The sequence below is a fragment of the Sebastes umbrosus genome, chromosome 17 (genome assembly GCF_015220745.1).
Source record: "Sebastes umbrosus isolate fSebUmb1 chromosome 17, fSebUmb1.pri, whole genome shotgun sequence".
Taxonomy (NCBI): domain Eukaryota; kingdom Metazoa; phylum Chordata; class Actinopteri; order Perciformes; family Sebastidae; genus Sebastes; species Sebastes umbrosus.
Genome location: NC_051285.1, coordinates 18,523,650 through 18,550,663, shown reverse-complemented (window position 1 = coordinate 18,550,663; position 27,014 = coordinate 18,523,650). Strand labels below are relative to the sequence as shown.

At 40.4% G+C, this 27,014-nt stretch overlaps 2 protein-coding genes across 4 annotated transcripts; one reads left to right on the top strand and one right to left on the bottom strand.

Annotated features, from left to right (window-relative positions):
* Window positions 1-197: 197 nt before the first annotated feature.
* tmigd1 (transmembrane and immunoglobulin domain containing 1) lies at window positions 198-21,588 on the bottom strand. Its single transcript, XM_037748865.1, has 7 exons — window positions 21,457-21,588; window positions 18,915-18,952; window positions 4,111-4,195; window positions 3,656-3,946; window positions 626-913; window positions 421-524; window positions 198-338 (listed from the first exon to the last, which is right to left on the bottom strand). Exons 1-7 carry the CDS (start codon window positions 21,467-21,469, stop codon window positions 327-329), a joined length of 831 nt encoding a protein of 276 aa, XP_037604793.1. The 5' UTR covers window positions 21,470-21,588; the 3' UTR covers window positions 198-326.
* On the top strand, window positions 9,975-26,576 carry LOC119475807 (multidrug and toxin extrusion protein 1-like). 3 transcript variants are annotated; one of them, XM_037748862.1, is made up of 17 exons: window positions 9,975-10,241; window positions 10,592-10,693; window positions 14,357-14,425; window positions 14,544-14,692; window positions 15,551-15,593; window positions 16,727-16,771; window positions 18,247-18,344; window positions 19,045-19,142; window positions 19,314-19,427; window positions 20,018-20,085; window positions 21,483-21,591; window positions 21,830-21,905; window positions 21,989-22,058; window positions 22,179-22,311; window positions 23,949-24,043; window positions 24,534-24,638; window positions 25,309-26,576. In XM_037748862.1, the coding sequence occupies exons 1-17, from the start codon at window positions 10,032-10,034 to the stop codon at window positions 25,666-25,668; spliced, it is 1,944 nt and encodes a 647-aa protein (XP_037604790.1). In that variant the 5' UTR covers window positions 9,975-10,031; the 3' UTR covers window positions 25,669-26,576. The 3 variants fall into 3 exon arrangements, with proteins under 3 accessions (XP_037604790.1, XP_037604789.1, XP_037604788.1); XM_037748861.1 differs by having other exon boundaries at window positions 25,303-26,576; XM_037748860.1 differs by having other exon boundaries at window positions 25,282-26,576.
* The last annotated feature ends 438 nt before the right edge of the window (window positions 26,577-27,014 follow it).

Genomic DNA, 27,014 nt, shown 5'->3' with positions numbered 1-27,014 from the left:
TACGGTTGTACGGTTAGCCTACCTGACAGAGTCAGGCTAGCGCTAGCAGTTTCCCTTTGATTCCAGTCTTTGTGCTAAGCTAAGCTAAACTGCTAGCTTCATATTTAACAGACAGATAGAAGAATGGTATTGTTGGTTTTCGACCTCTCTTCATGAAGGCAAATAAGCACATTTCCTGAAATGTCATAACAATCTTTAAGACAATGTTAAATATGATAAAAATTAGTAAATGGGTAATCACAGTCTCATGCACACAAAAAAAGAGTTGTGATGTCTTCATGCCTAGCTTCTCTCATTTGGTGAAGATCAGTTTCTTTGGGCACAACCTACTTGCAGCACTGTCAAAAGAGAAATAAAGCATTAGGAGGTTCAGTTTGTAGTGAGTCAGGCTCAGTCTTATACGTGTGTTTTGTGTGTTACCTTTGTAAATTTGTTCCATCGTGAAGCAAGGGCAAGAATCACAGTAAGGCACACCACCACCAGACCTGCTATCATGGGCATCAGTGGGAACTTCAGTGTCTTTTCTACAGATGAGGAGGAAGACCACGATCAACCCACTTTTTCATCACAGTGACTGACTGATTCATCATTTCATGTGCTGATTACACTGATTGTGTGAGCTGACCTGTTACTGTGACACTGAATTGCTTGCTGTGACCTCCATAGACGGGAGACTTCGCTGTGCACTGATACGTGCCTTCATGCAAGCTTTTCTCCACGCTGTTGGTGGTTAGCCGACTTGTAAAGCCATCATTGGTCACTGAAAAGCCACCTGCTAATAGATCCACTGCGCTTCCATTAAGTGTCCAAGACACGGATAAGACAGGTGGATTGGCCCAGATATCACACTGCATCACTAGCACTGCCTCTTCTTCTACTGCAACCTCCTCTGACCCAGAGAGCTCGGGGCGATCTGAAGAGGAACGTCACAGAGAAAATGTTTTACGTTAACCTTTAGCCAGCAGTTTTAGCAGTGCTAACAGCATTCTTCTATGGATGACATTGATCCAAATTGACAAAAATATGTTTTAAATTGGCAAACATCATATGTGTGATTCATGCCACAATACAAACGGGATAAAAAAATGATTTGTCTCTCACTGTTGACTACCGTACATATTTTTTCCGAAATAAGGTCACATGGGGTCCACCGGAAGGGGCGGGACTTCGCCTCTCTATATACAATCTATGGCCCTGTTCAGACCTGGTATTAACATGCGTCCTCAGTGATCGGATCACAAATGGACAGCTTTAAGTACAGGTGTGAACACACTCAAGACACATTGAGGACGCATTGAGATTGGATCTTCCAGACTACATTCAGAGGTGGTCTGGGCCACATATGATCACATTCTTTTAGCAGTGTGTACGTGAATGCGTCCTGGGCCACATTAAGGACCTCCTACTCATCTGATGTCCAGCTGGGATCCGCGGCCCTCAGGTGAATTAAACAGGCAGACACGGGCGCTTGTCAGCATGGAAACGGCCTCTGTGCTCTACTGTATGTAGACTAGGCACGCAAAGTGCATTATTATCATACTGTTGGAGATGTGTTGGTGTTTTCTGTTCCGCTGCTTTGCGCGGAGCTGACACCCGACCGCCCGCCTGTTCTCTGTCCTCCCCGGCTCTCTGGAGCACTGTACCCCGCTGTGGTCTGGAATAAACAGTGGTGCCGGCACCGGAGGTCCCTGGGGACCGCCGCGCTGTCGGTGCCGGCACTGCTGCTTTTGCCACAATGATACAATAACCTTTTATTTTGATGTTAATACAATGTACCAGAATTAACAAATATGTAGGATATTACTACTGACATTCATGTAATATTACGTCAAAACAGCTGCTGTATTAGCCATGTGTTTACTAATAATAATAATAATAATTAAAGCTGCAAGCAGCGATGATCGGGCCCTCGCCCACGCGCGCACGTCAGGGGAACGCGCACGTCGGGGCACGTACATGTCTTCAGGGCAAGACTCTTATAAAACATGTCAAATTTGGGGAAGATTGGACAATGTACAGCCAATTTACAACAACTTCCTGTTTCCTGTAGGGGGCGCTATGACTATCACGCATAATACCACATATATGTCTTCAGGCCTGGTCCATTATCCAGCTTGTGAAGTTTGGAGCAGATTGGACTATGTAAAGTCAAGTAACAACAGCCTCCTGTTTTTTGGCGAAGAAGCTTTTTCGCCGCCACGCCACGGCAACATGGTTCGATAACTTTCTGATCTTTTGATAACTTTTCATCACAAAGGTCTTAAGATACTACTGACCAAGTTTGAGGTAGATGTGATTAATTTCTGAGGCAGAGTACATCAATGTGTAAAACATGATATTTCCTGTTACCACTAGGTGGCGCTATGACTGCGAGTCAAAATTTGCATGTGGATGTCGTCAGACATGGACCTTTATCAGGCATGAGAAATTTGGAGCATATAGGTTAATGTACGACAAAGTTACAACAACTTCCTGTTTCTTGGCGAAGAAGCTTTTTCGCCGCCACGCCACGGCAACATGGTTCGATAACTTTTTGATCTTTTGATAACTTTTCATCCCAAAGGTCTTAAGATACTACTGACCAAATTTGAAGTTGATCGGGTTAAATCACTAGGAGGAGTTCGTTAAAGTACAGCGCCTTGAAATGGTAAAAAAACGCCATAAAATCTAATATGGCCGACTTCCGGTTGGGTTTACGGTATACCTCCAAGAGGGTTTTATTTACGTCTCATCATGGTACATATACCTACCAAATTTCATAAATTTAGGTGAAACGTGTCGTCGGGGCTACTCAATAGGGGGCGCTAGAGAGCCAATTTGCCACACCCGAGCACGAAACCCATATCAGATATTTATTTCACGCACGTCTGACACGTGTGCAAAATTTAAAAACGCGTTTAGTATCCCAAGCACCTCGTTTTCACGCTCAAAGACATAATAGAATAATAAGAATAATAATCATTAGAAGAACAATAGGTCCTCGGACCCGACTTTGTCGGTGCTCGGGCCCTAATAATCATTTGAAGAACAATAGGTCCTCGGACCCGACTTTGTCGGTGCTCGGGCCCTAATAAATTGGACTTATATAGTGCCTTTCAGAAACCATAGGATGCTTAACTACGTGTTATTTTGCAAATTGGGCGGGGAAGTGAGATCACAAAGGGCCACTGAAGACACATTCTAATGCTAGGTATGAATAGACTTACTTAAAGCTGTCCACCTGTGATCGGATCACTGAGGACACATGTTAATACCAGGTGTGAACAGGGCCTATGTCTCAAAGCACAACTGCGCCTATAAGCACAGCCACACTGGTGGCTCCTTGAAGCTGTACTTAGGCATGTTAGCATACATGCTAGAACAAAACACAATGTTGTAGAGCTGAGGCTCATGGCAATGTCATTAGTTTTGCAGATATTTGGTCATAAAGCAGAATTAGACAAAGTGAAAACTTGACCTGGTGGTGGCACTAGAGGAAAAGTCAGAGGAATACAGTGGGATTCCGTGTACCATGAATATCTATACAACATTTCACAGCAGTCCATTCAATAGTTGTTGAGATATTTCAGTGTGATCCAAAGAGTGGCTAACCTAAAAGCTTTACATTAGTTGTTAGTTACTAGTATTTTATTAACATTTATTTGAAGGGACTCACATGTGACATTCAGGGTGACTGAAACCGTAACTGTGGCATTTTTGCTCAGGTGGCAGGTAAATGTGGCACCATTGTCTTCATAGATGATGGGTGTAACACACACGCTGCTGCGACCTTTCTTATTTCCTTCTGTCAGACTGATGACAGCGCCATTCCTCTTCCACACCAACTCTTCATCAGCCTGAGTCTCATTGCCGCCGTCAGACTGACAAACCAGAGACACGGTCTTCTCCAGCTCTGTCTGTATAACACCCTCACTGTTGACTTCTGGGACAGACTGGATCTTGACACCTTAGGAAAAGAAACGGGGGAGAGAGTTGAAACTTTAAGGGATGGCTGAGTGAAGCAGTGAAAGCTATAGATTGCACAAAAGTTTTTTTATGGGAATAATTTAACTGACAGAGACAAGTCAGTTCAATTCTTGGTGACCAGACTTGCAAACCAGGCAGGCTTACCTGATGTCTCAGTTGCACAGTACAGGAGCAAATGGAGAAGAAGGGGTCTGAACATCAGCTTCATTTGACTCTTCCTTGGATAAACCTAAATGTGAGGGAAAGATCATCAGAAAGAGCCTTCATACAGATGTGTATTAGTGTATCACACATTTTTATCTATTAAAAATGTACCTTAAAGGAAATTTTGTCAAGTATTTAATACTCTCATCAACATGGGAGCGGACAAATACAGTATGCTTGCTCTCATTTTCTCATTTCGGAAATGATAATATAGCATCTTTCCTCAACCAAAATGTAGCCCAAAGTCCAAAGTAAATTATTAATTTAGCTCTGTTTTCCATTTCTCGTTGGCTTAAAAAAACGAGTCTGTCAATCGATTAAAATATCTAATGGTTAATTGCAAATTAATCGCACATTCTTTATCTGTTAAAAATGTACCTTAAAGGGCGATTTATCAGGTATTTAATACTACTATCAACATGGGAGGGGACAAATATGCTTGCTTTATGCAAATATATGTAAATATTTACTATTGGAAATCAATTAACAACACAAAACAATGAAAATATTGTCCAGAAACCCTCACAGGTACTGCATTTAGCATAAAGAATATGCTCAAATCATTACAGGCAAACTGAAGCCCAACAGGCAACAATAGCTGTCAGTGTGTCAATGTGCTGATTTGACTATGACTTGCCCCAAACTGCATGTGATTATCATAAAGTGGCCATGTCTGTAAAGGGGAGACTCGTGGGTACCCATAGAACCCATTTTCCTGCATCTTGGGGTCAGAGGTCAAGGGACCCCTTTGAAAATGGCCATGCCAGCTTTTCCCCGCACGTTTGGTGTGTTATTTAACCTCCTGGTTGAGGAATGGATCCCACAGCAACGTGTGACCTGGTTGGTGACCAGCATGAGGAGGATGTGCCAGGCTGTTGTGGCTGCGTATGGATCTTCCACCCACTACTTAGGCTCCTGACGGTGTATTAAATGAATAAAGTGTTTTATTCGTTCCTTGTTACTGATAGAGAGTTCAATCATCCAATCCACCAAACAACTCAAAACAAGAGTCAATTCCAACATGAGAATACACTGTTTACCATTGGCAGAGCATTTTGGCAAATTTTTCTTGGGCGCTACCCACATAATCAGCTGTGCTGCTCATCCCACAAACGCATGATCCTTACAAGTTGGACATCATTGTGAAGGTAAATAAACAGGCTTTCCAACAATGTAAAATACAATGCCAATTAACATTGTAACAACAGAGAAATAATCGACCAAACACAAATTTTCCAAACTTTTTTCCCCCAGTTTTATGTTTTATGTAAAGCACTTTAAATTGTTGCTGAAAGGTGCTATACAAATAAACTTGCCTTGCCTGATATTCTGAGTTGTTTTTCTCCACCTCATTAGGCTACCAACATCTGTGACACAAACACTTCACACATTAATCATTTGTGTTTTTACCCTCAGTATAATTTTCCAATTTACTTCCTCTCTTTCAGTCGATCTAAGTTTCTTTGCGAGCCAAACCTTTCTCCCGTCTCCTCGTCTAATAGGCCAAAAACAATCAAATTGTTATACAAGCTTAGAGAATACAAATTCAAAATTTGTCCATAAGTGATTTTTAGAGATGATAATGGATTGTTTTTAAGCATCGATTTAGGAGTACAAAGTCTGGAAAATGCTATGCTTTTTTTGTAAAACATAAAAAACCTGCCATCTCATAGATTTTTTGAGATAATTTATGCTTTTAAATATTACACTCAGCAATTTGGTACAGTTCTACTCGTGTATACGCCAGATCCCGTTCATAATATCTGTAATATTTAAGCATTAAAGAAAATATAACCTTCTTGTGTCCAAGAAAAGAAACCAATTTGTTGTTATATTATAACCTCGCCAGTGTTTGTTTTACCATGATTCTGACGACTAAATTTAGAAAAACCTGCTTGTTAGATGTGCTGTAAAATCATCCCTTTGGATAAAAGTGTCATATAAATGCAGTCCATTTTTCTTAAAGGCACAGTTTGTTGTTGCTGGCACTTATTACTTGAAGTTAATAGCAAAGTAATATGTGATTGCAGTTTGCTTAAAATAAATAAGAGTAACTATTTCTTCTCAAGTCATACAACAACACAGTAGCAATGCTCTCTGGGTTTATACCAATAAAATAAACTATGTAAACATGTGAATAACATGTAAGACAGTGCAAACAGTTACCTCTTACCTGACAATTATTATTTCTTCTTGTTCCTTGTCTGTGTTTTCTTTGTGATGTTCCCTGTGTGTGAACATGAGAATGTGGAGGACTGTTCAACTCTTCAGTAGCTCTTTTTATATGCTTCACTGTGAGGACACTTTTATAACTCCCTTCACTGTTTCTCAATGACTTTCTCATCATTCTGCTTCCCTGTTCCTGCCAACACCCTTTCCATCCTCCCACCCCTGATTCTTACTTTTTTATTGTTGCGTACTTATAATGTGCAAACACAAGGACACTTTTTTATTGGCTGTAGTCATTACAATGGCACTAAAACTTCTAGGGTGTGGATCTAAGGATTAAATTGCATGTTTTACGTGTTCTTTTCATATGGCTTTTAAAGCCCATAAGATATTGATAATGCAATTTTCTAATGGGTTTGACAATATAGGCCTATTTTGTTATTTGTTGATAAAGCAAGTCACTGTCTCCCATTTTTTCCATGTATATAAACTAGGGCTGTCAATCGATTAAAATATTTAATCGCAATTAATCGCATGATTGTCCATAGTTAATTGTGATTAATCGCAAATTAATCGCCCATTTTTTATCTGTTATAAATATACCTTAAAGGGAGATTTGTCAAGTATTTAATAATTTATTTACTTTAATACTTATCAACATGGGAGCGGGCAAATATGCTTGCTTTATGCAAATGTATGTAAACTCAGAAAAAAAAGTTTGGAAATTTGTGTTTGGTCGATTATTTCTCTGTTGCTAATTGGCATTGTATGTCACATCGTTGGAAAGCCTGTTTATTTACCTTCACAATGATGTCCAACTTGAAAGGATCATGCATTTGTGGGATGAGCTGCACTGCTAATTATGTGGGTAGCGCTCAAGTAAAATTTGCCAAAATTCTCTGCCAATGCTAAACAGTGTATTCTCCTGTTGGTATTGACTCCTGTTTTTAGTTGTTTGGTGGATTGGATGATTGAACTCTCTATCAGTAACAAGGAACAAACAAGACATATTGGCAATTTTACACTTTATTAATTTAATACACCGTCAGGTGTTTGTTCCTTGTTACTGATAGAGAGTTCAATCATCCAACCCACCAAACAACTCAAAACAAGAGTCAGTACCAACAGGAGAATACACGGTTTACCATTGGCAGAGAATTTTGGCAAATTTTATTTCGGCGATACCCACATAATCCCTATAAGTTGGACATCATTGTGAAGGTTAATAAACAGGCTTTCCAAAGATGTAAAATACAATGCCAATTAGCATTGTAACAACAGAGAAATAATTGACCAAACACAAGTTTACAAACTTTTTTTTCAGAGTTTATATATTTATCATTGGAAGTCAATTTCCAACACAAAACAATGACAAATATTGTCCAGAAACCCTCACAGGTACTGCATTTAGCATAAAAAATATGCTCAAATCACAACATGGCAAACTCAAGCCCAGCAGGCAACAACAGCTGTCAGTGTGTCAGTGTGCTGACTTGACTATGACTTGCCCCAAACTGTGATTATTATAAAGTGGGCATGTCTGAAAAGGGGAGACTCGTGGGTACCCATAGAACCTATTTACATTCACATATCTTGAGGTCAAGGGTCAAAGGACCCCTTTGAAAAGGGCCATAACAGTTTTTCTTCACCAAAATTTAGTGCAAGTTTGGAGCGTTATTTAACCTCCTTCGCAACAAGCTAGTATAACATTGTTGGTACGTATTGATTCCACAGGTTTTCTAGATTTATATGTCAGTATCTTCACTCTAGCTTTAAAACTGTGTCCGCTACAACCTAAAAATCTCATGTGTCGTTAGTATTTTAAACAGCTACTTCTGTTAATCTGATATATGTGGTGTTTTCGGACCAGGACTTTTTACTTGTATTTACTTTAGCCAGGTGTGTGCATGTTTCCAACAGCCCTCCCTCTCTTACCCACTAGAGAGAGGCATTGACCAGCTGAAAGGGTTCCTTCAGCTGCAGGTAGTTAATGAGACCTACGAGACCTAAGCTGGATGTGATGAAAAGTGGAACTCTGATGAGCTCAACCTGGGCACAGGATATGATGACCAGAGATGAATGGCTATAACGACAGCTGACAGCAGCAGAGAGGAGAAAATAATTAAAGTTTTTCTCTCTGATCGGGATTGTGTCAAAATCTGGTTGGTTTCACTAAAAGAGTGAACGCCCATAATCAGCTGATTGAGAAGAAGCAGGAGAAGAGAGAGATAATTGATTATGAATGAAGCATAAAGATAGTCTTCCTGATTGAACTTACGCTGAGCTTCATTTATCATTATTGCTGTTACTACTTTTATATCACATGTTGATTTCCCTTTGTCCTGTCTCAACCCTGAGCACACATTTTAAGCTTCTTAAAATGATAGGCCTGTATCTGCTAACCCCTTTTTTCACTCTGACAGTTTCTACTTGCTCTCAAAAAAAAAATCCCTTTTGTGATTTTGACTGAGCATAGAAAGTGCCAGTTGTATTAGTCATGCCTCCCTAAGACATCCAACTTCCTTGCTCATGTATTTGCATTTGATAAAGTGAATTTTAATGCTTTGGACTTTTTATAATCGGCACATGATATTCAGTCTAAAAAAATTTTTTGTGTGTGGTCAGATCAAACATTAGCAGCAATTGCAACATAGTTGTGTGGAAAGAATACGCTCTTTATGTGAAGTTGCACAATTGACTACCTAGTAACCTATATACTTGATAGACACATGCAGGGGTCTCCTGTTTCTCACCATACACACACACCTGTAACCTTTTCAGCTGTATGTGTAAACTGATAGCTGCTTGTGACCTTATTTGGCCATGCTGTTATTACAAATGATGCATATCAACTGTCCTGAAACTGTGCCTTTTCTGAGAGGCTAAAGATAAAGATCGCTGATTAAACCCATCCTGCTGCTCAGTCACAGTCATATATTAACATGTAAGTTGATGATACCTGTAGATGTTGGTAAATAAATGTTTAAGTTGCAGAGTTCTATCAGGAGAAACTTGATGAGTGCAGGTTTGTGTGCACACGTGTTTGTGTATGTCACAAGTACGTGAGGAGGCCAACCCCAGGGGTAAGGACAGTGGTCAAAGTACAATCAGATGCAGATAAGATCAGTTGTTACACACAAACATGAACAGCATGACTGCCCCGTAATAAAACGAATCAAAGCCTGCAGAGTGTGTGCCATCAGAGCACTTTGTGTACACAGTGCAAACAAGCATTCCTCATCAGATTACTACTGAGACCAGCAAGACCACACACACACACACACACATCAAAACATGCTAATGAAACAGGTTCACAAAGCACGCACTCACGGTATAGGCTATACACTACAAATACTCAGAAACACAGTATTCCCCTCCCTACCAAGAAACATTCATCAGCCCTGCTTTGATCATTGTATTCACAAATAAAGACTTTCCACTCCTTGTGTCACTCCCTCTGTTTTATGTTCCTCTCTCCTTTTTCATTCTCTCACCTCCCTCCTTCTCCAAACCATAGCATTCAATCAATAACTTTGAAGAAGTGCATGTGGTGTATTTCTAAACCCAGATAGACCGAGGACCCCCCTCCTTGCTCTCTCTTACGTCACTCCCTCCCTCCCTGCACCCTCCCTCCTTCGACCCTTAGCTTTTCTCACTTTCCTCTCCCTTCTCTCTTCTTTTTCTGTGTTTAAATGGAGAAGCTAGGATCCCCAGAACCTGCACACCCTTTGCCGGGTGCAAGGCCCGCTGCTGGGGTTTCTGTTGCCAAGACGGTAGGCACTGAGGGAGACGAGGCGACGGTGGTCAGCTCCAAACTGTTTCGGTGTGCGTATGTCAGACGTTGGCTACCACTGGCCTACAGAGAAGAACTCTACCAGGTCTTACGGCTCACGGGCCCACTGGTGAGTAGGGGAAAGTTGAAGTGCTGATGGGGGGTTGGTATGTTATTCACACAGAGCCACGACTGTTAGGCTATACATTTGGCTCCTATAGCCAGAGGTACTGTTGAATGTTACAGACTACAGTCAAACAGTGCAATCAATTACCAGTTCTAAATTATAATATGCAAATTGATCAAATTGTGCTTATAGTGTTTCTTAGTGCAAACCTGTCTGCTTGGTGATTTCGCAATGCTGCGCTCTAACTTCAAACTTCTTCACTGAGTACAGATAAGCTGTCAGTAATAATTGGCTGCATCAGTTTCACCTGATCAATGATGGGCTGTTTGTCTTCTTTGGGTTTGTTTCTGCAGCTGCTGTCTCGGAAACTGAACTTCCTCCTGCAGTTTGTTACCACCATATTCTGTGGTCACATTGGCAATGCAGAGCTGGCTGGATACGCACTGGCCTCAGCGGTACTATTTTTATTCCTTTGTAGACTAATTGATTTAACCTACTGCAACTAAAGTACTACAACTACTACCACTACTCTTTCTACATACTGTACTACTTCTACTGCTGACAGTACTTTTTTCTACTATTCATCATTGGAATATCTGAAGTATTCTGTGTGTGTGAGATGATGATGCTCATTTTGTGCACCTTTAAAGCAGCAGTAGGTAGAAATGGAGCAAATATGATTTAAAGTAGTTATTGTTATAAAACGGTAGTGCATGAAACAGGTAATCTGAAAAAAAATCATGTGCCTCTGTGTCCTCCAGTGCTCCTAATGGCATCTGCAAGATTTCGTAGACCAGAGGAAAACAACCAATTATAGCCGAGCTGGAGCCTTGCCGTCTCTGAGCAGCTGTCAATCAATCGCAAACAAAACAAAACGGTCAAACTCGGCAGCGCTGATCAAATATGAATCAATATTCTGTTACTGTAATGGCAATTTCTCACTTCTAATGTTTTCAGAAACATCTTGTAATGTACTGTTTAGCTGTAAAATGAGAAAGTTTGTGACCCGGCCGCCATGTTGAGATCAGTTAAGGAAATACCAAGCACCGCCCACCAGCCAGAGCAAGCTGCGCTGCTCTCACTCACTCTCACGCTATTTTCATGAATATCTTATCCTGACTACTAAGCTCTGATAGGTCGACTGTAGGGGTGTAACGATACGTTTTTACAACGATAAGATACAATACGATTTCCATGGTTCCGATACGATTCAGGACAATATTTGGCTCATCTAGAGCAACACAATACGATACGGAACGATTCAATGATTTGAAATCGATACAGTAACTTTTTTTTGCCAAAAATTCAGTCAGTTTGACTGTGAAATAAATAGCTGATACAGTACAGTGCAGGTCAGGATTCCTGAAAGTTTTTCTTGTAAGGGAATCAGGGATAAATTAATTATGGATATAAACAAGTAAACAACGATTAATGGCAAATACATACACCTTTTATAATAAAATAATAAAAAGTGCAACTGCAGGACCCGCTGCTTCAGTTCTCAAGATACAAGGCAGTGCAATATTTAACAAAAAATATAATAAACCAACTTCTATTCAAGTTAAATGAACAGTGATTTAACCTGCTGCTTCTGTGTTCATTTTCAATATAAACGGTAGAGCAATAATACAGTGATCAACCGCTGATAGTGATCAAACAGCTGATAGTGATCAAATAGCTTGGGACACTAATCATTCCTATACGAACGCTGTTTAAATAATCTGCTTATAGTAATCAAGTAGTCCACCTGCAGTGTTCATTTGGGCTCTTTTCATACATGAAAACATACGGGAAAACATTTTAAAACTATATTAGACTGACGTTAGTTGAATTTCTGTGTTGATTTTTACTTTACTCCCGTCGTGATAATTTGCCGCGCGGACCGTCTGCTCTCCAGCTGGATCCGTGAGGCTGATGCTGCGTTTACATACAGTAGATATCATGACGGGAAAAGGTCATTTTCTCTGAATGAAAAACCGACAGTGCATGGGGGAAGCTCCTGTGGATGAAGCCGACAGCCTCCCGTCTCATGCAGACCGGTGCCCGTCTCCCTCCAGCCTCTACCAGGTGAGAGAGGAGGAGTCCAGATCTCCGTTCGTCTGCATGCACGCCATGGATGCGCGCTCGCGCTGCAGAGGGCAGAGCTGGCGCATGTCTGGAGAACCGGAGTAATGTTTAACATTTCTTTACTAATACAAGTGTTAAAAAACACTTTAATATAACGTTTGTCGTCCTTAAATACAAGGTGCAAATCCTCAGTATTGATACAATCGATTTTTGTGTTTCAAATCGAATTTATATCGATATACGTCTCCTGTGAAGGACAACTTGCCGAGTACAGATCGATGTAGTTGTATCGCAGGAATATAAATCGATATATCGATATAGTAGATGAATGGTTACATCCCTAGTCGACTGTTTCTCCAACTGGCAAAAACATCTGTCAATGAACACAACAGACCTACCGTATTGGAATTGCTGAACAAATCTGAGGCGTGGGTGGCAATTCAGAGGTCTTGAACCAGGCTAGTGCGGTCTAACACATCAGTCTTCAGTTGGGTTGATATCTGGTTAAAGTCCATAGCAGATGATTCACAAATTGGCCATACTCATTAAGCCATTCAGCGATACCTCGTGCCTCGTGGCTGATGATATTGTAATCCTGGAAGAGACCATTCATTAACCATAGACCACAGACCGTTTGGTAAATGGCATCATTGTTGCTTCCACTGACCCAAAGACTATTTGTTTATATTGGTCCCAGTATCAGACCTCTACAAAGTCATGGAAGCCAGCCACCTGAGATTGAAATCTTTTTTGCAAGACCTGAGACCAGCAGCAGACACATATAGAGCAAAAAGACTAATTTAGTCACACATGATTGATGCATATGGACAGCATCAGCCTTAGTTTGATTGGCCACTTTTGTCAAAAGGGGCCAGCTGAGGTGGTTCGGGCATCTGATCAGGATGCCTCCTGGACGCCTCCTTTTGGAGGTTTTCCAGGCATGGCCAACTGGTAAGAGGCTCCGGGGTAGACCCAGAACACGCTGGAGAGATTATATATCTCGTCTGGCCTGGGAATGCCTCGGGGTCCCCCAGGAAGAGCTGTAAAACGTTGCTGGGGAGAGGGACGTCTGAAATTCCCTGCTAAGCCTCCTGCCCCCCCGCCCCGGATAAGCGGAAGAAAATGGATGGATGGATGGATGGTTGTTTTTCGGTCTACCTGTCCAGGAACAGAAGCAAATTAGCTTCTAGCTAATTCTGGTGCAATTAGTTTTAATGTGTGCTGTCCCTGCAAAAATAAACAATAAAATAAATAAAAATAAATATCCGGCTCTCTTTGGCTTGCTAAATGTTGAACTCATTTCACCGCACACTCGTCTACTACTACTTTGGCTGTCTACCATTTGGCGCTGGTCAAAATACAATAACGTTGTCTTGTGAGAGCATTGTGTGTTGGGAGTAACCACAGTTCATCGGAATTGTGAGAACAGTTGGCACTGAACTATACAGACCTACAAAGGAAAGCAATGAACTGAAATTGGCTGACAGTTGCGGCAAGCTGCAGACCAGGGTGTTGATTCTCAGTGAGATTGGATGTATCAACATGCACATTACAGGCGAAAATGATATTCAATGGACAAATTGGTGTGTGAAAAATTTCAAAAATCTCTGGATTCAGACATGAAATCCTAAAAAGACTGAAATCTTTTTAGATGGGATAGAATCTCAGGGGTGAAACAAAAAGTGTTCAGCACCTTGAGACCACACAGACAATAAACTTCTTCTGCATGCATTGTGCGGGTTGACATCCAGGATCAGTCTCATATCTCCAGTTTTCTTGTGCACAAGAGCACAGCCCTCTATCTTGATTTTGGAGAGACTACAGAAATAGCTGCTTCCTAAATGTCCCGGTGCAGATCATAACGGACTGAGCTAGGACACAGTGACACTGAAGTGAATAAGCCTGTTGAAATGTTGGGGTAAAATCGTACTGGGCAGGCAGGGCCCCTTCCTACTTACTGGTTTAGATTTTAGGGAGATAGCAGCACATCTTAGATTGCACTTACAGTTTTTGTTCTCTGGTTTTCTTGTTTTTGATTCTCCACCTCTCAGACCATTAACATGACCACATCTGCAACAGGCTATGGCCTTGCCCTGGCGTGTGACACACTTATTTCTCAGGTGAGCATTGTCTATTATGATGTCCTAATTCTTACTGGGTATTATCTACAGAGAGGTTCACATTTTGAACCTATTGTAATCAGATTCAGTTCTCTTTTGTCTCATTTGTGTTTTGCAGACATTCGGCAGTAAGAACATGAAACGCGCGGGAGTAATTCTCCAGAGGAGTACATTGATCCTGCTGCTGTTTTGTCTGCCCTGTTGGGGGCTTCTCATCAACACTCACAAGTTGCTGCTCATTTTGCACCAAGGGGAGGAGGTGGCGAGGTAAATTCACAGTTTATGAAACTGATTAATACCTTATATGTGTGTGTGTGTGTGTGTGTGTGTGTGTGTTCTGCATATATGTGTCAGAGAGTGTACAAAATGCTGATGCTTCGCTGACAACCAACTGTCAGTTAGGTTGTCTTTTAAAGAAAATAAACAAGACTCATATCTTCATTTTTAGTGCCATGGGTGTTATTCTTATCAGTGGTGTTACTGACCTCTATATATTGTATTATTCCAGGTTAGTGGATTAGTGTGTATAGGGGTATTTTATGTGGGTGTGCTTAAGGTAATTTTTGTATATACATTTATGTAGGTATTTGTGTGAATATTGCGTATGCAGCTTTAGACACCTGGATATGTGATTCCACCTATAGTATGTAGTTAGATTCCTGTCTTTATTTATTTTATTTTGAGGAACTAAAGCAACTAAGCAGAAATTGAATGTCAACCGACACAAAGTTTTGACACTTCATATATACACTTGCAAAAAGAGGGGCATTTTCTATGTGTTTGCTCTACTAAATTAATATCAAAGAACGTATATTGCCAAGAAGTGAAAGTCAATTGTTCGTTCCATTGCAACATCAGCGCCCAGCAGCAAAGCTACGCTTCCGCCATTTTGGACTGAAAGGGGCTACCTGAAGCCAGTAAAATGTAGAAAGTGAGGTGAAAAAGTAAAACAAAATTATTTCTAATCTATTGTCATATTCTACCAAAATGGCCTGTGTTGAACAATAAAATATAAAAAATATAATAAGCGCTTTCAGTCCAAAATGGCAGCTGTTGTCAAAAAAACACAGGAGTTTCGTCTCTTTGCTTCTATATTCTTTGTTAATATTACTGTCTCCCTTTCAGAATTGCCCACCTCTACGTGATGATATTTCTCCCAGCTGTTCCAGTGAGTGCACTGAACTGAAACATTAGTGTGGACAAAAATGATTTGTATTGCTTAATTTAATAAATGTTGTATTATGCAATATTCTACAGTTACTTGAGCTACGGAATTAGCACTTTAGGACATACTATAGGCTCTGTATTAAAAACCAAGAAATGCAAATCAAGTTTAGGTACAACCAGTTCCCCAAAATAGGAAGCATAGCGGTGAATGAGGCCAGGAGTTTTGAGTTTGTGGTGATGTTTTCATCTGAAAACAATGATTGCACAACTCTGGTGACCAACTCAGTGACGACTCAAGAGTGAAGACTCAAAAGAGTGGACGTGTGTTCCAGTATTTGTCCTGTAAATACCAAAAGATAGTACTCTCTGGCCTTGTCTTCAAGCCATGCAGCGTGTTTATTTGCACACCTAACCTGATCACTGTGAGTGATCTGATTAAGTTTATCTTAAAGCATTTACAGTGACCCAAATTCAATGTATATCTTTTTTAATGATAGTTGAAGGATGTGAGGTAACTAACAGGAAATATCTTAAGCTCTACAAAATAATAGTAGAGAAAATGATGAAACTTCATTGTTTTTTTCTATGTTGATGGATTCACTCTGAATCATTTTTCCAACAGTGCTCGCCATGTCATTATCTGTGTATAAAAAAATCATGTTCCATCCATTTCTCTCCATGACCTCTCTGGTGCAGAAAATAAAAGTAATTAAGGAAAAGCAGGAGTAGCTGCAGCAATGGGCATAAAAACAGTAGCCATTTATAGAAAGCAATGAATGCCTACAGTCCTTGCTAATATTCAAACCAAAGTGTATAAATGATACAGTGATTCTAAAGCAAGACACGTCTACTGTCCATCATGTTGTGCTTACTGCAATTACCTCCTTAATTTGACTGAGATAATTCAGTTAGAGAGTGATTAGAGTAATTGTAATATTACCCCATTAATATGTTTTGATCATATTATTAGCATCCATGTTAACCTTGTTCAAACACAACAAAACATTCGGAAATTAATGAGCAGCATAGCAACATATATATCGACAGCTAAAAGCAGCAACAAAATTGTGTTTGAGAATCCTGGCTGGTACCAGTTTTATTCTTTTATTTCTTCTCCCTTTGTCTCTGCTACAGGCCATGTTCCTGCACCAGCTGCAAGTTGCCTACCTACAAAACCAAGTAAGTTTATAAGAGGAAACACTTCTCCTGCACTGAATTTCAGTGGGTGCCCTGCCTCAAAAAACGGACTGCAATGTGTTCGTTTCCCCAAAACAAATTCAGGAAATGGTGGCACCCCAGTGGTAAAAAAGAGAGAGAATCCCCTCATGTCTTGATCATTTTGATGAATTGTATTTGTGTTACGCCGTACCATGTCAGCAGTTTTGTCAGTCCATCATCAAAACATGAGATGATTCTTTTGCTTTTCTTTAGCCATGAGAGCGGATAAATGTATTCACACAACATTTTCTACAGACATTCCCAGACGTTGCATCCTATTGACCTTGATGATCATCTGACTTATCCTCTAGCGCCATTCATGTTCCCCTCAGGATGAATTGCAATAACTGTGGTGATCCAGTGATGGGAAGTTTTCCTCTAGCGCCACCATCAGGTCAAAATTCAATTTGTCAATACTTTAGTTTATGACCAAGTAGCTGCAAATCTAGTGACATTCACATCATCCTTAGCTATACATTGTGCTTAGTGCTACTTTGCAAATCAAGGCTGTCAAAGTTAAAGCGTTAATGCAAATTCATTTTAACACCACTCATTTCTTTAACGCATTAAGGCACCTTGCGATTTTGAGGTTGTAGCAGGCTTAGTTTTAAAGCTAGAGTGAAGATACTGGCATCATATGAAACTACAAAACCTAAGGAATCCATTAGTACCAATCATGTCATACTAGCTTGTTGCTAAGGAGGACCTAAAGATATGTGAATGAAAATAGGTTCTATGGGTACCCACGAGTCTCTCCTTTACAGACATGCCCACTTTATGATAATCACATGCAGTTTGGGGCAAGTCATAGTCAAGTCAGCACACTGACACACTGACAGCTGTTGTTGCCTGTTTGGCTTCAGTTTGCTATGTTATGATTTGAGCATATTTTTATTCTAAATGCAGTACATGTGAGGGTTTTGTCATTGTTTTGTGTTGTTAATTAATGTTCAATAATAAATATATACATACATTTGCATAAAGCAAGCAGATTTTCCCACTCCCATGTTGATAAGAGTATTAAATACTTGACAAATCTTCCTTTAAGGTACATTTTTTGAAGATGCAAAATGTTTGATTAATTTGCGTTTAAACGTGATTAACTATGGACAATCATTAAATTTAAATATGAATTAATTAATAATTAATAAAATAAAATATTTTAATAGATTGACAGCCGTAGTTAGCATGCTAACACGCTAAACTAAATTGATGAACATGGTAAAACTTTATATATGCTTAACATGCGCATATACCACTTAGCATGCTGACATTGGCATTGAGCTCAAAGCCTCACCAAGCTGCCAGCATGACTGTAGCCTCTTAGTCTTGTTACTGGAATGCTGTTTGTTTCCTGAATGTGTTTGTTCATGCAGTTTGAATATTCACTCTACAGGATATCTGATTGTGGATTGCATGTCTTTTTTGTCTGTCAGGGGATCATTCTTCCTCAGATGTACACAGCAGCAGCAGCAAACATTTTTAACCTGGCGGCCAACTACATCCTAATTTTCAGCCTCGAGTTGGGTGTCATGTAAGTGTGTCATGCTGCTCCTCCTTACCTTTTCAGTTTCGATGGAATTTGTGTTGCTAGATTTGGTATCAGGCCTCAAGTGCCATGACCAATAAAACATACTAGTTAAGCCTCTACAGCATTTAAAGTAGAGAGACTCTCTTTCTCTCTCCTGATCACTTCACTGTTGTCCATATAGGAGAGGGCTGGGGGCTAATGCATAGCCAGGAGTTTGGAAAGAAGAGGACAGGAGGTCAGAGAGCTCATTATCCATTTTAATCTATCTGAAAAGATTTGTTTTTTGTGAAAACAAAGCCAGCAGTACACTGATGTTTATTATTTTTGTACTGTATTTAGAGAGCGAGGCATTGTAGGGAAAGAAGAGAGAGCTCTGACAGGAGTTGATCCTGGTCCAGCTGGACAAACATTTTATTCAACAGGCAGTCCACTTAACCAATCAGGTCCCTGTGGTCGGGTCAGGTTTGTCCCTCCGCTTCCATATCAAGCATCGACTCCAAATTTGTAGGGCTTATTCTCAGACTCTTAGACATCAAGTGTGTTCAGTGTAAATTTAACTGTCTTGTTACTGACCTTTGACCCTTCAGTGTGCAGTCCTTCCCTGGCTTTGTCTAGAGAGAGAGAGGAATGGAGTCACAGTTAATGTAGACCATCACTAGACATCCTCCAATATAAAAAGATGTTCTATCATGTGTGTTTCCAGTGGGTCAGCAATTGCTAACAGCCTCTCTCAGATTGCCATCTGCCTGCTGCTGTTTGGCTACATCAGATGGAAGAAGCTCCATCAGCAGACATGGGGAGGTGAGTTACACACACAAATGTGAATACTAAATGACCAAATCAGCTGTTCTGCTACACATCCGGGCCAAATGACGCATGTAAGCAGTTGTGTTTTTACACTCTGTCTTCAAAAAACTGTCGTCCTCTACAGGCCATATTGAGTATAACCCTTCTGTGTGAAACTTTCTGCAGGCTGGTCCACTGACTGTCTGCAGGAGTGGGGCTCCTATTTGAAGCTGGCTATTCCCAGTGCATTCATGATCTGCTTTGAATGGTGGGTCTGGGAGATTGGAGGTTTCCTTGCTGGTCAGTGTTGCTTTTGAAATTTCTTTAAAGATGTAGGGCCAAAATTATGTATGGATTTTGTCATTTTTTTTCCACAAACAAATACCACCAGAGTAACTGTAAAGATGCTCTATACAGTGACTTTAAAATTGATGTTTAAGAATATTCAGAAAAGTATTTAATTGATATTTCAAATATAAAACATATATAAAACATAATAATTATTTCCTCCTAGCTTTTGTTTGGTATTACCAAGTTGATGGACAAATTATGCCATACAAACAAAGTGAATTGATTTGTTTTACTGTAAACTGGCTTAAGTGTCCAATTTTGAATAAAGCAAACCACCTAAAACAAGGTACACAAGGTAAAGGCACAAAAAAAATTATATACAGTAACTGTGTGACCATAAATTCACCTTACTTTTTTGCCCAAATAAAATTCTGGTTTTGGACATGGACATCAATCCACCAGCATTATGCCGTTAATTGAAAATGAAGACAATAATCAAAATGTACCATACCAAAGACTGCTTGGTCAAACATCACAAGTTTGTCGGTGTAACTTTTTAAGTCTTTGTAAATGTCTGAATGTGACCTTTATCATATCAGGTATACTTGGAGAGGTGGATCTCGCTGCCCAGCATGTGATGGTGGAAATAGGAGCCGTAACATTTATGGTATGCATCATCCAATGTGTTCACTGGAACATTTATGGACATATTATTATTTAACAATAATTCAGAATTTTGGGAAATGCACTGATTGACTTTAGATGAGAAGATCAATACCATATGTATATTAAAGGGACTGTTTGTAACTTTCAGAAATGCTTGTTAACAGCGACACCTGTGGCCGTGAAATCAACGAAAGTCAGCGCCGGGCTCGCGCTTGCTCGCTCTAAATATACCTGAACGAGCGTCGCTCAAAACAGTGAGGCAACACACGTCAGCTAAAACCACAATATCACTCTATATTTCAGCTGCTTGGCAGTAATGTTAGCTGACCAGATGAAGGTCTCTCCATGAACATGATTTAGATCTGATCCTAGTGTTGGCTTTTTCTGCCTAAGTGCAGGCTGAAGCAGCGGGGCTCTACAGCGTGTCTCCCTGCTCTCTCCGCCCGCAGCCGGAGAGAGCAGAGGAGACACCGGCACCCGGTCGGTAACGAGAAGACAACGTAACTCTCTGAAGAGCTCCATCACTTCACAAGACACGGGAAACCTCTGTTGGTCTGGAGGAGCTGCAGCATTTATTTCTGCACAAACGTCCCCTGTGCATTCACTAGATATTCTCAGAGCTAAACTAACTCTTCTGCAGTGTGTAGTGAACACGCGTTCACGTCTAGAGGTGGAGGAAGCACGCGCTGTCTGAGTGAAGGAGAGCAGGCAGCGGAGACGAGGCTCCGGCCACACGCGAGCGCGCATATGTGAACGCGCATATGTGCCGACCCGCTACATTTATACGCTTAAAAAGTTACAAACAGTCCCTTTAAAAGGGACCTATAATGCTTTAGGGCGGTCCTGAATACCAATTTTTGGGCTTGAAGACTAAAAGCAGGGGGAAACAGCTAGCCTGGCTCTGTCCAAAGTTCAAAAATAGGACTACCATCACCTCTAGAGCTTACAGATTAACATGTTGTATTTTGTTTGTTTTATTTAGAAGTGGAAAAATGACAGTTTGTGGTTTTACAGCATGTTACGTTGTAACTTGTTTCTTGTTACTACCGTGTCTATAGCTGGAGATAAACTGTTGTTCCTCAAGAAATAATTACAGCGCACAGCTCCCCTAAAATCAATATAATTTCTGTTCATGTGCAGATTTAGCAAGTGTTAGATGTGCTGGTAGGTTTACATTTGAACATTGGACAACTGTTTTCCCTTGCTTCCAGTCTTTAGGCTAAGCTAAGCTAAGCTAAGCTAAGCTAAGCTAACTGCCACCTGGCTCCAGTGCCCTATTTCACACTCAGACATGACAGTGGTATCAATCTTTTCATCAAAAAGAAAGTGAATAAATGTATTTCCCAAAGCTGTGTAAGTCATTGTAACTCACCAAAAAGTAACATGGGGTCCTTGCAGTTCCCTCTAGGTGTCCAGGCAGCTGCCTGTGTGCGCGTTGGGAATGCTCTGGGGGCCGGGAACTATACCAGGGCCATAATCACCTGCAAAGTGTCTCTGGTTCTGTCAGGTATGAAGACACATATGCACGTATCTGTAAACACAAACATACATAATTAATATAATCAAAACCGTGTCCACTGAGAATTCTTGACTCTGATTGGTTGGCAGATAGCTCCTGTGAGAGCCATGCAACCGTAATTTCAAATGTGTTTGATATTTTGTAAATCTGGACAAAAGTCATTCATTACAATCTTGTAACATACAACTTGTCAGGTATTATCACTTACGTAACGTCTTCGCTATAGGAGTGCTTGCTGTGTGCCAGGGTATCGTCCTCGCTAGCTCTAAGTCCGTCTTTGGCTACATATTTACCTCTGATGAGTAAGTTTCAGACCAACACACGTTCATTCCTGCATCCTGTAAAGACAACTCTGTTTTTGATGATCTTCTTCTACTGTCTGCAGAAACATTGTGGAGTTGGTCGCAGAGAGCCTCACAGTCTACACATTTCTACAATTCTTTGACGCTCTTCTGGTATGTTATTACAGACCAGAACAAATGTGCTCAAGTGTTCAAGTGTACACAGAGTTTGCTTGCTTGTTTTGTTCAATCAATGTCTCTTTTTTAGTTGCTTCAATCTGTGTGTGTTTTCAGTGTGTCTGCTCAGGGATTCTTATAGGATGTGGGATGCAGAAAATTGCCGCCTTGTCCAACCTGGTGTGTTACTACTGCATCGCTCTGCCAGTGGGAATCGCTCTGATGTTTGCTGCCAAGCTCAGAATATTAGGTAGTGTTTCCATCCTATTCTATTTCTGTATGTTTCTGAAAACAAGCTATGAATATGATCTTACACCAACCTTTACTGGCTCGGGGCCCAGCATTGCACTCCTCGTGATGGACAGTTTAAAAAAGCAGAAATATCTTTTTTATTCCACACATTCTTCTTTCTTGTCAAGACCTGGTGCCTACATTACCCGTAATGCAACTCGACCGCCGGCAGTTCGGTCGGAGATCCGGGTGTGTGGTGTACCAATAGCAACTAACATAGCCTCGAGTCGCTAGTGTGAGCAGAGAGAATGGGCTGCAGAGATCGGGCTCACTTCTCACTTCTGTCTAACTGCACACCTCCAGATTTTTTTCATTTTTAAACTTGTAGTCTTCAACCTCAACCCCTTAGACTGTATATAAGAAGTGGATGTAGTCACGCTGACGTCACCCATTGGTTTGTGGACTACTGTTTCGAAACCTTGAGCTCAGCATTTTGGCCGTTGCCATCTTGGTTTTTGGCTGTCGCCATATTGTTTTTTTGCAACCAGAAGTGACACTAGAGGGTGGAGCCATTGACGACTTCAAATGAAACTCTTGAGCTTGTGTTTGCAACTTGGGAAGACGTATACATGATATGCTTGGCGTTCAAGTGGTTAAGTCGTGAGAACACCACTGCTAACCAACAGCAGCATTAATGTTACTGTTGACGTCTAGAAGCCACAGAGGCTAACAATTTTGCAAGCTAGGAAGCGGGTAACATAAAGCAGGAATGACAAAGGCATAATGACAGAGGAAAAAGATGAGGCTGTTGGGAATATCAACATTTTCCTCAGACATTATAAAATTAGGAATAATTACAATATACGACTAAAATTACAATATATTCACTTATTATGTACTGAAAAATTAACTTCCATGGCCTCCGCCATTTCTGACAATGTTAACAAACATTTCACAACTTGTGAATTTAGAGCTTTCAGAAACTTTCCACTTACGAGGTCGTGAATACCACAAGAGGGGGGGCGTACATATGGACTCGTCATGAATACGACCCAATTTGAAGGCACCAGAAGTACAACTGAAAGCTGACATTTTTCGGTGACCAAAATGTTAACAATTAACTTTCATGAACTGAAAACACACTGTAAAAGGGTTAAAGTTGTAAGACGAGAACATGGACAACTCCCAGGCCGGACAAGACTGTGGTATGATATAAGCGTGGCTCTGATTTAATATGCAAATATGCAATATGTTTGGAGTTCATTGTACCTGAGTGGATAATGTCTCTAGCATTCCCCTTTTTAACGACGCACGGCACGGTGTTGATGATCATTGACGTGTTTTTTAGTGAATTGTCTCGACAACAATCGAATGGATTGCCATGAAGTTTGGTACACACACACACTCATGTCCCCCTCTGGATGAATTGTAGGCCTAATAACTGTGGTGATCCGGACTTTTCATCTAGCACCTTCATCAGGTCAACATTTTAATTTTTCCAATAGAGGCTCGCATGGCTGTATCTTAGTCTTTTTTGTCATAAATATTAAGTATATCATTTGTTTTTCTTGTTAACCAATGTTCTTATAGTATGTAAGAAGTGAATACACTGTAGATAAGTCTTTACTGTGTGCGTATTTGTGTCCCTCTATTTAGGCTTTTGGCTGGGTATCTTTATATGTGCTTTCTTTGAGGCGGGTTTCTTCCTCTTTCTAATCTTCACACTCAACTGGAAGAAAGTCACACTCAAGGTAGGATGCTCTTATCTTTCTTTATACCACACATGGTATTTAAACCTTTCCAAAAAGGATTGAGGGCAGGAATTAGGATCAGAAAATGAAACTTACTATTCAGGAAATATTTTTGTTGTAATGGAGCTTCATCAGGAGGCAGAAAATGCTGGCATCCCTGCAGCATTTTCCCCCACATCAAATTAAGTTTGGCAGCATTTTAAATCTTTGTTTCAGTTACTTTTGTTGATTTTCTTTTTCATAGCTTTCGTAGTTATATCTCTAAACTCATTCACAATAAAAACATAAATGTTAGAGATGAACATTGCATAAACCCTCAAACATGCCACAAATCAATGCATTTTAATCTAAGAATTATTTTTGCAAGGAAAAGTTTATTTAGATGTAATATAATAGTTTTTGAACTGTGGATAAATGAGTTTTCTTTAACTGAATAAAAGTATATATCATTTTTATGTCTCTCATAAATCTCACTCTAATGTGTTTTCAGGCTCAACTGCGAGCTGGAAAGAAAGTGGTGGTGATACCAAAGCGTCCTTCTAGTACAATGCTGAATGAAGCGATGGTGCTGCACACTTCTGACTGCCCTAATACAGTAAGTGCACATGTATAGCCTACTATGTGGTGTGTTAAAGGAGCAATATGTAGCACTGACAGCTAGCGTTTTAAATGGGTACTGCAGTCCAAATTCAAAACATTGGAGCCGTGGCCCGTCCGCTCCTCTGGTGTGACTGATAGCAGTTAATGTGTGTTAGCATCACGGCGTTAGCCTCTGACCAGCCGTAGTCGGAATCACTTCACCGACTGTGTGTCTCAAATAATCGCTGCCTTGATAACCCAGCTGCACACGGACCACAGAGAGATGTGCCGAGGCTTTTCTGGTCGGGTAGAATCTAACGTTAATGTTACCTCTGTTGATCCAGTTAGTTTGCTTGCTTACCAATTTGTTTATGTGGCAACCGAGTGTCTAAATGGGCAGTGGACGAGATCACACAGATCCAAAACAAAAACATACGTTCTGCACCAGAATGGAAATTTCAAAGGAGAACATACTGGCTGTAGCAATGTTGCCGGAGAAGCCAGTATTTCAACTTAGTGTGCTCTTAGCCTCTGATGACATATCATGGTCATTTTATGATTTATTACAGTAAATATACTACATATTGTTCCTTTAAGCGGGGTGTTCTCACTTCTTTGACTGTTTATCATACTTGAGTTACTCACATATTGATTGACAGCAGCATCTTTGCACCCTGAAGGTCCAACTGGACAGCGAAGAAGCCCCAGTCTACAGTCCAGTCGACACCCAGGATCAGGAGCTGAATGCTGGCCATGATGCTGAGGCCAACAGCACAAACACAGGAGGAACTGAGGGGGATGCTGAGCAGAGCAAAAAGACTTCAAACACCAAAACTCAAGCGCCGCTTTCTGTACATGAGCTGATCTTGCGCCGGGGACTCGTCCTCTTGGTTTCAGTTCTCATTTTGGTCATAGGTGTCGCTTTCCATATTGCTTTCCCTGCACCGGAGCCATCCGCCCAGAGCAGGGCCAATTTTACCCTGAACTGGGCTAATGACTCCACTCCTACACCGCTGGCTCCACTGGACCTGACCCCAAACCTCTGAGCTATCTTTGACCTCTGAATGTAGACATCTAGTGGTTGAACACAGTTTTCACAAATTGACAATCTATAAAAATTCATCTAATTGTAGACCTGGGTTGTTTTTTGAAAATCTACAGCCTGACACTGGCTACAGGATTTGCCTTGTGCGGAAGAAAATATGTCAGTGCTGCACTGCTTAGCAAATCCACAGAAAGCTGGAAGTAATATCAAATGAGGCTGAGACTGGCAGGATGAACAAAGGACTTGTTACAAAGTTCATGTTTTAACCTGCTCAGCCTGAGATGCTCAACTGGGACAACAAGACACATTATAAATCCCTCACTAAGAGACCACTTCGGCATCGAGGAACAGATGTTCTTCCACAGATAGCTTTTGATTTTTCCACTTATCCTCGTAGTGATTTACATTTTTCACTATTACATCTTCCTTCTTACTGACCTTAAATCATGTTCTCGCATTTTTACTGTAAGATTGACTGATATCTGATGTAAAATTTACATGTAAATGTGATTGTATGTTACTGTGTTCATCACTGTCAGCCTTGACATTCTCCTAAATAATAAGCTAGTTATTTTTTTTTTACTGTATATCTATGGCCAATCATATAATATACTGCCATATGATAGCACCCTAATCGATACAAATTACTTTTAAAGTGTATAACAACTAAACTAACAACAGGGAAGCCAAAATATATTATTTCCCCAAGACATTTGTCATAGTCTGACCTGCCGACAAACTGAACTCTTCTTCTATATGTTCTTCTTTTTTTTCCGCCACCATCCGTCCTCTTTGGAGGACTAAATTTACTTATTTTTATTCTTTTTCAAATTAAAAGTCAATGAAGGAAAAGAAAAGTGATAATACTAATAATTGTCATAATCTTAGTCAAACAATATTACTTACAAATAAGCTGGCCAACTGGACAACATATAAGCAAACAACAAAAACAAAAAACGTTCAAGAGTGGACATGGACACATGTATGTAAACAGACTAATATCAACAATGACAGAAAAAAATTAGCTGACAGACATAGAACAGAGACATAGCAAATAAGGCCCTTTTTTCAATATGTTCTTTTAAATATGCATTTGAAGGGAAGAAATGTTGCCAGGGATTCAAAAATTAAACCACCGATTATTGAGGTGCTGCTGACGTCACAGCATCCAACTGCCGGCATACTGACGGGCAGACGATGGTACTCTTGGTCCTGCTAGCATGTAGATGGATTAGTAACTGAAGTAGCTACTTTCACAAGGTAGTCTCCACCTTTACCAGAAACACATTGTGTAAATGAAACTGCACAAAGAGAAGAAGCACCAAACCCAGATTTAAATTTCATCAT

Excerpts from the sequence above, each read along its gene's own strand:
- LOC119475807 (XM_037748860.1), top strand. The coding sequence starts at position 10,032 with ATGGAGAAGCTAGGATCCCCAGAACCTGCACACCCTTTGCCGGGTGCA. Across the intron at positions 14,693-15,550 it reads CAAGGGGAGGAGGTGGCGAG|AATTGCCCACCTCTACGTGA; the intron begins GTAAATTCACAG and ends TCTCCCTTTCAG. Across the intron at positions 24,044-24,533 it reads GGAAGAAAGTCACACTCAAG|GCTCAACTGCGAGCTGGAAA; the intron begins GTAGGATGCTCT and ends ATGTGTTTTCAG.
- tmigd1 (XM_037748865.1), bottom strand. Across the intron at positions 4,196-18,914 it reads TGCACACTGAAGGGTCAAAG|GTTTATCCAAGGAAGAGTCA; the intron begins GTCAGTAACAAG and ends CCTCACATTTAG. Across the intron at positions 525-625 it reads ATTCAGTGTCACAGTAACAG|AAAAGACACTGAAGTTCCCA; the intron begins GTCAGCTCACAC and ends CCTCATCTGTAG.